The sequence below is a fragment of the Protomyctophum bolini genome (assembly GCF_963924005.1).
Source record: "Protomyctophum bolini genome assembly, chromosome: 2".
NCBI lineage: Eukaryota > Metazoa > Chordata > Actinopteri > Myctophiformes > Myctophidae > Protomyctophum > Protomyctophum bolini.
In genome coordinates, this window is record NC_137863.1 from 699,376 (window position 1) to 709,912 (window position 10,537).

At 44.2% G+C, this 10,537-nt stretch overlaps 1 protein-coding gene across 1 annotated transcript; it reads left to right on the forward strand.

Annotated features, from left to right (window-relative positions):
- The first annotated feature begins 1,896 nt into the window (after nt 1-1,896).
- LOC308323830 (uncharacterized protein) lies at nt 1,897-9,645 on the forward strand. The gene is made up of 6 exons (XM_080775682.1): nt 1,897-2,104; nt 2,154-2,279; nt 5,103-5,312; nt 5,919-6,014; nt 6,972-8,215; nt 9,263-9,645. The coding sequence occupies exons 3-6, from the start codon at nt 5,105-5,107 to the stop codon at nt 9,560-9,562; spliced, it is 1,848 nt and encodes a 615-aa protein (XP_080631808.1). The 5' UTR covers nt 1,897-2,104; nt 2,154-2,279; nt 5,103-5,104; the 3' UTR covers nt 9,563-9,645.
- Nucleotides 9,646-10,537: the final 892 nt, after the last annotated feature.

Consider the following 10,537-nt stretch of genomic DNA (forward strand, 5'->3'; position numbering starts at 1 on the left):
GGCTACTGATGAATGCACCTGAGGGTTATAAAAAAAGAAACAACACTCGCCTGCAGAAGTAAAATAGATATCCGATGTATCAGATGTAAATTAATTTCATGATGTCGTCATATTAAAATGATTCGCGGGACACGGCAAACTCATGATGAGATCAATGTAGTAGCCTACAGCATATAGCCTACACAGCTACAACGTTGCCCATATTATAATTAATTAAGGTGAGCTGGCTTAAAACTGACTGGCCAAATTGCACGCTGTGGATTTATAGCCCTCGTCGTGACTGCTGTCTGTCTGTCAGACCGGCATGTCTGTCAGTCTGTGAACCATAGAATGCCATAGATAGACCATTATAACAGTCGGGCCAGGCCGTGTTCTGTCCTTGCCGGGCTCACCGCGCCGTTATATTAATTTTCCAATGTAAATTTCACCCAGATTGGACTCGGTTCAGCGGCCGCATGCTGCTGTCCGCCCCCCCCCCCCCCCCACACACACACACACACACACACAGACACACACACACACACACACACACACACACACCGACAGTCAGAGAACTGACTCACTAAACAACACTAACACACACTAAACAACGTTGGATTCGTACAGTGCAGAATGCAGATAAGTGTAGGCCTATGTTCTTATTATAATTGTGAGTTTGTTTTTTAACATGCAGCGCGAGTCCACGGGAGCCGATCTACAAGCTCACAACGCACTGCGAGTAGCCTAGAGAAGGCTGTCAAGTGAGCAGCGCAATCGCGCATGCTATAGAAATATCCTAATAAATAAATAAAAAGGTGTCGCTTGCAGGGGCAGTTTCCTTATGGGACTTGACTCTAGAATGCATGCATAGGCATACAAGTGCAAGTGCACTCGGCTTTTATATATCATTTTTTTATGTGCTGAACAATGTTAGGGTCGGGACACATGCCTACATATTTTATCTGCGATTTGGGAACTATTTATTGATTCAGCATGAAGACTAAAGCCTTCTGAATATATCCGTAAATTCGTCCGCCACCTAAAGAGGTCCCGTGGGATTTTACGGAGTTTCCGACCAACCTACGTGAGCGTCAAGTTCACGGCCATTTCCATGAATTCCAAATTAATGTGGGAAATCCACGTAAATGCCTTTCCGCTAGCTTCACGTCATGTTATCACCGTAAACGCCGTTGTGAATCAGGCCCATAGTGTGTGTATATATACGGGTCCAATTTGGTTTCATTTTACACTCTCAGTCCATTTGGTTACCAACTCTCCATGGTCAATTAACTGGGGACCACCTGGAATCCCTCTTCAAGGACCACTAGTCTGGTGGTCCCGGACCCGGACCCCGGACCACTGGTTGAGAACCACTGCCACAGGGCGTACGGGGAGCGACAGCCCCGCCCCCTCAGCGTTGAAGGAGAGTTGCGTCATTGAGGGGTCAGAAACCTGTCCATGCAGTCTGGATGGAGAGGGACAAGCTGGAGGTGGAAATACATTGTTTTCAACGAGGGCGGCGCAGATAAGAGCTATTTTAAAGCATGTGTGCAACATGACAACTGTTTTAAAGTATTGCACAGTGACAACTGAAAAGTAATGTTTATGTTGTACTAGTCTGTTACTAAAAAAACGATCTAAAATAAAGGGATTTACGTTTAACTAAGATCATTAAAGCTGGGCTGTTGACTGTTGTGTGTTGTTGCCCGATTCCAGGACATTGTCACTCTTCAGCCGCCATATTGGACTGAATTAAGCCTCATGAGGTGAACGGAGATGTCGTAACTCTCTCCTCTAAACGGCGCTGCCGTTCCGTTGTGTTCTGTGGACCGTTGGTCGTCAATCATCCACCAAAACAAACACAGCAGAGAGTGAACGTCATGCAGAGAGAGAGAGAGAGAGAGAGAGAGAGAGAGAGTCTGCTGTTAGTGAACAGACCGTTGTGTAACTGACTGGGGGTGAGGCTGTCTGTAGACTAGAGTGGAGTAGAGAGACGGGCTGAAAGGCTCGTTGTGGTAACATTTACACACGAAGTTCAAACTGTTTGTTTCGTGGGCTAATGGAGGTAATGCTAAGCTAGCTTCAAGTACAGCCGAGACTATCCTTATTCTTTCCCACGTTGGAGGTGTTTAAACAGTGTTGGGGTTAGGAGGTGTAACCGTAACCCTTTGGAGGTGTTTAAACAGTGTGTTAGGGTTAGGAGGTGTTTAACAGTGTTGGGGTTAGGAGGTGTAACCGTAACCCTTTGGAGGTGTTTAAACAGTGTGTTTTCTACCGGAAGAAACCGTCGGGGAAAGAAGGTATGTTTATAATGTTTTAGATTTGTTTATATGGCCTTACAATAAGAATGTGACTTAGTTGGGAGTGCTGGCCTGAAAGAAAAGGCACGTTTTCAGTATTATGATAGTAAACATGAGCAGTGTTTATCTGGAAAAAAGGAAAACAATGTTTTCATTAGTAGACTATAGTACTATAGTAGGCAGCAATATCATCATTTACACATCATGACTAAATCATTTAAGTTTATATTTTCAAAAAATATTTAAAGAGAATATATTCTATCAGAGGGCTAATTATAATAGAATTATTTCTACACACCATATTGGACCATAGACAGTGGTTAACTGCAGAACCATTCGCCCCGCCGACTTCATTCGACAGGGAGGGCAGTGTCGAGTCGGTCGGACCCACAGTTGTCTAGAACCGCCACAAAAGGCCCCTGCCCGGGCTCTGGGCAGGGCCCCTGCCCAGGCTCTGGACAGGGGCCCCTGCCCGGGCTCTGGACAGGGCCCCTGCCCAGGCTCTGGACAGGGGCCCCTGCCCGGGCTCTGGACAGGGCCCCTGCCCAGGCTCTGGACAGGGGCCCTGCCCAGGGTCCATCCATATATGGAGCTGGCCTGTTCTGCATATTTGGGCAAGGCCCGAAATAACTCCATATATGGGCATACACTGACACGAAACAAGACAGGAACGCCCAAAAACGTCACATCCGGTCTTTTTACCCTGGGCAGAATTTTCTATGGCTGCCAATGCAACTTTTTCCAATCCTTAATCACATACGGACAAACATCTATGCCGATAATATCTAACTTGCGGAGGTAACGTGCCTTGTCTACGGGCAACAGATCTTTCAACGTATGGCATATTAAATACGTTTGATAATCACTACTCTGCGCAATATTGTTTTGGAAATGCCGCAAATTCCATTGCAGTGAACGAGAGCAAATCACAACTTACCCTGGGGGGGTGACTCCGCCCTGAATACGCGTTTTCGTGTCAATGTATAATATCTGGGTGGGGCATCCAATTCCAACTTGCATCGATCGTTCCAAGTAGGCCAGTGGCCAACCGGCACCGCTCTAGTGTTGTATTCATTATATTTGCATATTGAGGAAGTGCCGTGTGAAAAGGTAGGCCTCTCGCCCAATTGATTATCGATTAAGTCATTCATCGATAACCTTATTGATTGATTAACCGCTTAGTTGATCAGCGGCGGTACGAAAATAATCGGTCTTAATTTCCCTCAATGTCAAATCTATACTTTGCTGATAAACAGAAATATTCCAAAAGGCATATTATATTAAAATTAATCAAAATCATGTATTTGACCATTTGAGATACAGGGCCAGGCAATGGCATCTCAATGGTGTGAGGAATAAAATGAAATGGAAAATGTGCACAATGTCGTCTGTCACTCTAAAGGCTCTTTAGGACCCACTAAACTAAAGGCTCTTACTGTATATAAAACTGTGCTGTACATTAAACGTATTCAAAATAACGACGGGATCATGTGGTCATCCTCACTGCTGCTGCTCCACTCCGTTTCCTTCTGCCAAAACATTGATACAAATATAAGTAACATACACATTGCGCGCAGAGTGCAAGGATGTTTTGCGTGACACTCTTTTTCTTTGTGGATTTTGGATAGCCAAAATGCAGCGAAGAAATGTGTCCTATCACCTATGTCCACCTTTAAATGTGTCCTATCACCTATGTCCACCTTTAAATGTGTCCTATCACCTATGTCCACCTTTACGGTTGACTATTAAACATCCCTGTCGATGAAAGGGGAATACCACTCGTTTTGAACATTTTATTATGTCATAATTATACCTTACCTGAAGAAAATCAGTAACATTATGAAGTACATCTTGATGATGTACGTCTTCATGATCGTCAAGATTAGGAGGCTGTCCCAGAACATTCAGGGTTTCGAACCTTCGCTCGTTAGGGTTGGCACTTGAATCTTAATTAATGGGCTTGAACCATTCGTTTTTTGTGTGTTTTTTTTTTACTCTGAAATATTTCTCGGCGATAATGCGACATGCATAATAAGAGTACTATGATCATGTTGTGTTCACATGTTACATGTTTAGATGTTATTAATAATCAGGGGGGCACACGTACAACCGATGCGCCAGTGTGCATACGTCGTCAAAATGTTTTCTGCGCGTTAAGTCACATTTGCGCACCAACAGCTGAGACCGTTATGTAGAGACAGTTATGTCCGCAGCGTAAAAATCTTTAAATAAATGCTTTTTGAAAAGTCGTATGAGGAAAATGAACAGGCATTTCTTTTCCCGGGTCTCTCGAGGGGGCGGGACTGCAACGCTCTATGCGGAGAGCATACGTTAGTCTGTCATACGTGGCGGGTAGCGATGGGCACGCTGGGCACTATGCGCTGTAGAGTGCGTGGCTGCAATTCGGCTGAAGTAGCGCTCAAGGAAATGACGTTGATGCTTTACAAATCTGTTTACATTATCTGTGTATGAAACAAGTGTTGTGATTGGTCGAAAAATATCGTATCCGGGGGAAATAAATAAGACGGACTACACACACACACACACACACAGAGAGACACTCTGTCTCTACTCCGCCTGGCTGTGCACCAACTCAGCTGCTGGCCACAGGCAATCATCGGTTGTTGACATCGGCTGCATTCTTAACATCGGATCGCTGCCCATCAATTTAAAATAAATGACTATCTTAGACCGATACAGATGCGTTTGCTGATGTATCGCCCATCACTAATAAATCAAAACGCTAATGAACATGTCTCCGGGTGGGTGACAGTCTCTCATGTTTCCTCCTAACATAATTAGTCTTTTTTTTTTCTTCCCCAGAAATGAGACAAACCGTGAAAGGCGTTCTGGATGCTGATGTCTCATTGGATGATGTCTCATCCAATGGAGACGGAGAGACGGTCAGACAGCAGAGCTCCACGTCGACATCCACCCAGACCTCTGAGCCCATCGCCATCAAACAGGAAGACCACGCCCACACAGACCACGCCCAATCAGACCACGCCCACAGCGGCTTCTCTGGACATACTGGTAAATACTGACTCTTATCGGAACACAGTTTTGACCAACTTTACTATTATAGTTAATTCTGAGGTTGTTTTATTCAATCAATTAGATTCTGTTTTGAGTTTATACTATTATATTGCTTTTGAGAGCAGTCATAGTAGTCAGACGTGTTCAGACGTGTTCAGAGAGCAGTGATAGTAGTCAGACGTGTTTCATGAGATTGTTCCTAAAAAAAATCACACCCTGATTGGCCAAGGGTTCCCACCGTCATATTGATTTGCTCAGACACAACATATGACGTAAATTCTCCATCCATTGTCAACGGGAGAGATTTGTCATCAAGGTATTTTATGCAAAACACAGCTCCACTAGTTCTGAAGGCAGCCTACTGGATCTCAGCTCCACTAGTTCTGAAGGCACAGTTTCCGTGCACTCCATCACTCATCTGTACTTGTGAACATGAGTTGTTAGATTGGGGATGCAATTTGCTAATTTTAATTAAGGGATAATTCTACCCTAAAATATGAATCTAATTATCTTTTCACCTCTGGTTAGAGAGTTGCAGATATTACTGTTATTCTTCACTAGGTCTCCAGTAAATAAAGTAATGATTCAATTCCTTCATTTCAGACCAGAACTCTCCAGACTCAGCCTGGGGCATTTATATTAAACAGGTGGAACCTGAAGACCTTTCTATTAAACAGGAACCTGAAGACCCACAACTCGGTACGTATTTTCACTACAATGTTGACGTCGAAATAAAAAAAATGTCCTGACAATTTTCTGACCCCAAAACATATATTTAATATGCCTGCCCTCCGCTCCCCCATATGAAAATATGTCCTCCCAGAAGCAAAGATTTGAGTTAAAAACGTTCACTCTGAAAGAATATATATTCAAAGGTTTGCGCCACATTTTCACAATTTTCTCAAAAATAGCAGACCTAGAAGTTCATAGTGCGGCACTCGGTGCCGCGCTATGAGCTTGAGGAGACACTTGAGGAGACACTCTAACCACAAGGCCACTCATAGCTGGTGCCCGAACTGTCCCTCTCAGAAGTCAGTGATGAATGAGCGCAGAGGCAGTCAGTCCTTCCCTTTTATGCTTCCCTGGAAGGTGTCGCAGGTGCGTAGGCTTGGCCTTGACTTAACAGGTCTAGGCGGGGTAGTACTTCTGTTCAAAGACAAGTACTAGTAAATCAACCAATCAAATAGCCTGGCCATCATTAAAGGACGACTTCACCACTTTTCAACTTTTAATCTTAACTGGTTGATGTGTGTTTAAAAACGTAATTTGCATTCTGAGCAAACCCCTAGGAGAAGTTTACCCTTTTAATGGTCCCACAAACGAACAACGCGTAGAGAGATAAATACATTTAGAGACAATGCAGTCTCTAAATTAAAGGTAGAGTAAGTGATTTCACTCAAAAAACCGTAGGTTTCGTTTTTGGCTGTGGGACCTAAGCCTTCGTCCAATCAGGATAGAGAGTCAAAAACGAAACCTAAGGTTTTTTGACCCCCAGGCGTTAACTGCGAACAGGGAGGAACTCCTTATATGGTCAGCACACTCTATAGTAGAGAGGATTATCACAACAAAACAAAAGAATAAGTGATATTTGAATTAAGTGAAATCACTTACTCTACCTTTAAGTATAATAAAGTATTTATCTTTCTCTCTTTCTAGACTGTCTGAGCCCTGAACTACAGGGCGAGAGGAGCTCCGGTCTAGTCCATGACGAACCAGAGCCTCCACAGATTAAAAGGGAACAGGAGGAGCTACTAGTAACAACAGGAGAGGCTGAAGGGTCAGCGTGGACGAGTGAAGATGACGATGACGACGACGACAACGGAGACACAGAGCCTCCAGCCAGCACCTCGACTGAACACATGAAAACACAAGCCTATATAAAGTACTGGGTTGCAATGCAACAATCGACCGGTGAAGAGCAGCTCCTCTCGTCACACCGTCCTGAATCTGCCACCGGAGATCATTGCGCGGAGACAAGTGGAGGTGTCCACACCGGAGAGAAACCTTTCCACTGTACATTTTGTGACATGAGTTTCCGTGAATCGGGTGCTCTCAAGAGACACCAGCGTATCCACACCGGAGAAAAACCTTTCCACTGTCAACAGTGTGACAAGAGCTTCAGTCGACCGGGTCAACTGAAGGCTCACCAGTTTGTCCACACGGGAGAGAAACCTTTTCAATGTAGACATTGTGACAAGAGTTTCACGCAGGCTCATCACCTGAAGACCCACGAGCGTCTCCACACGGGAGGAAAACCTTTTAGATGTACACTGTGTGACAAGAGCTTCACTCAGTCTCACCAGCTGATCGGTCACCAGCGTATCCACACTGGAGAAAAACCATTCCACTGTGCGCAGTGTGACAAGAGTTTCAATACGTCGTCTAAGCTGAACGAACACCAGCGTATCCACACTGGAGAAAGACCATTTAAATGTAAGCATTGTGACAAGAGTTTCAATACATCATCTAAGCTGAGGACACACGAGCTTATCCACACTGGAGAGAAACCTTACCCCTGTACACTGTGTGACAAGAGTTTCAACCGCTCACAGAACCTGAAGAGACACCTGTTGAGCCATAACGGAGAGAAGTCTTTCAAATGCACTCATTGCGACAAGAGTTTCATGACTTCAAATAATCTGAAGATTCACCAGCTGGTCCACACGGGGGAGAAACCTTTTAAATGTACACATTGCGACAAGAGCTTCGTTAATTCAAGCAATCTGAAGACTCATCAGCGCGTCCACACTGGAGAGAAACACTTCCAGTGTGAACTCTGTGGCAAGAGCTTCAATCAATCAGCGCATCTGAGGACGCATCAGCGTCTATCACACACTGGAGAGAAACCCTTCCACTGTACGCAGTGTGGCGAGAGCTTCAACACCTCGTCCAAGCTGCAGGTATAGTGTGTTTAAAGTTGATGCTTTGGCAGAAATGATGAGGTCGCGACAGGTCAACAAGTTGTATAAAAGTGAAGATGCTTCATTGATAGTTATGAAATAGTGCACCCACTAAAGGCTGTGAGTGGAGTTAGCCCCGTCTCGAATGCATGCCATCTTCTGTCCCTCTTGCCGTAGAGGCATCTGGGCTGGACTAAAGCTTTGTCTGCGTTCAATGACAATCTAAATGCTGTCCTCAAATGCACCCATTGGCTCCATGCGTGTACTGCGGTTTCTCTGTGCCAATCAGGCCTTCACCTCAACTGACGTGAATGTGTCCTTGGTCCACGTTTTAATCCTAGTAACTGGAAGGGGGTTTGCTCCCCGCCATGTATGTGTGCTTCCCTGTGTCTGTTTGGTGCAGGATGACCACAAAGCCCGTTGTCCCTGTGTGTGTGCAGAGGTTGTATAATAATAATAATAATAATAAAACTTTATTTGTATAGCACCTTTCATGACATGAAATGCAGCTCAAAGTGCTTTACAGAAAAATGGAGAATAAAAGCAAGGCAACAATATTAAAAACAAGCAGTAATGCAATACAGTGAGGACATGAATAACAAAAATATCAATTAAAAGCAATGTTGTAGAAGTGGGTCTTGAGCTGAGCTTTAAAAATGTCTACAGAGGCTGCCTGTCGAAGGTACAGTGGGAGCTTGTTCCATGCCGACAGCCCGTAGAAGCAAAAAGCTGCTTCCCTGTATTTTTTAGTTGCCATTTTTTTTGGCAAAGCAAGCAGGCCAGCAGTGGAAGGAAGACCTTAGGGGGCGGTTTGGGACATATTTAGGCAGGCAGTCATGTAGGTAGGAAGGTGCGAGACCTTTGAGAGAGAAAGTAAAATAATTTTAAAATCAATCCTAAAAATGAGTATTAAGTATTTATTGATCCTGAGTACTTTACATAATGAACAATATGGCCCTACTGCCATTGTATCATATACTATCTATTATTGTCTATCATGATCTGATGTGATGGTTGCTATCATAAGTCTGCTCATCTCCTATACAGGCACACCAGAACATCCACACTGGAGTAAAACCGCATAGTTGCACTTCCTGTGACAAGAGTTTCAACGGGCTAAATGACCTGCGGAGACACCTGTTGACACACACCGGAGAGAAACCTTTCAACTGTCCACGGTGCGACAAGAGCTTCCGTGAGTCGGGCGCTCTCAGGAGACACCAGCGTATCCACACGGGAGAGAAACCTTTCTACTGTACACATTGTGACAAGAGGTTCCGTGAGTCCTGTCACCTGAAGACACACAAATGTCCACTCTCAATTACCCCACTGGCAGGGTCATGTTAAACAGCCGTACGTTGTCTGGGAGTTGGATAGACAAGCAAAGATGTAATGGATATTTACGCTGCTCTGTCAACGGAATTAGGTCTTGTCTTTTGCAGTCTTTCCCCAGGGCTTTTGTTTTCTTCTTGTAAGACATGGTATTAATTCATTTCATTCTTGCGCCTCTGTCAAGGTTTTTTCTTTTAAGGAGCCGTGATCGGCAGTGCTTTAGTTAGCGGCCGTGAATTAAGCTTGTTTTGATTTAGAATCGGAATCTGGGAAAATAATCCAAGATAAAAGCAATTAAAAATATATAACTGGAGGTGTTTCCCGTTCATTGTCTGTTTACTTGATCGCATAGCAAAGGGCGCCAAGTCCACGGGTTAATGTACTTTTTATTTGCATTGTAATCCCCATAGGGGGGATTTTAGATCGCCTCATATAAGAACTGTGTCATTGTCATTCATGCCGTTTGACTCATATGGATATGAAGAATCAACTGACTGAGGGTAAACGCTATTGTTACTGCTACTGAATTAGTTTCGCTAGAAACAGACGTGTGACTCCATCCATCCATCCATCCATGTTCAACCGCTTATTCGTAGTCGGGTCGCGGGGGCAACAGCTCCACCAGAGTGCTCCAGACTTCCCTCTCCAGAGCAACATTAGACGTGTGACCGACTGTCATAAACAGTGCTCCCACTAAGGAAAGTAGGCTTTCTGATGACACAACCCGCTTTTGTTTTGGTGAGTAGCAAAAACGTTCTTTTATTTATGCTAAAGACCAGTGGCTGGTCTGCATTCATGCGAGCGGCGGAAGTCGAGAGTAACATAGCTCTAAATGCAACACATTAGAGCTATAGAGTGTTATATGTAAAATAATTTTGGTGATAATCACTCATACTATAAATTACTATATGGTACAACTACTTTCTAAATTCTACAGTTTCGACATTCATCAACATTACGATACAAACAGGCACATTCTCTCTTCCTTAT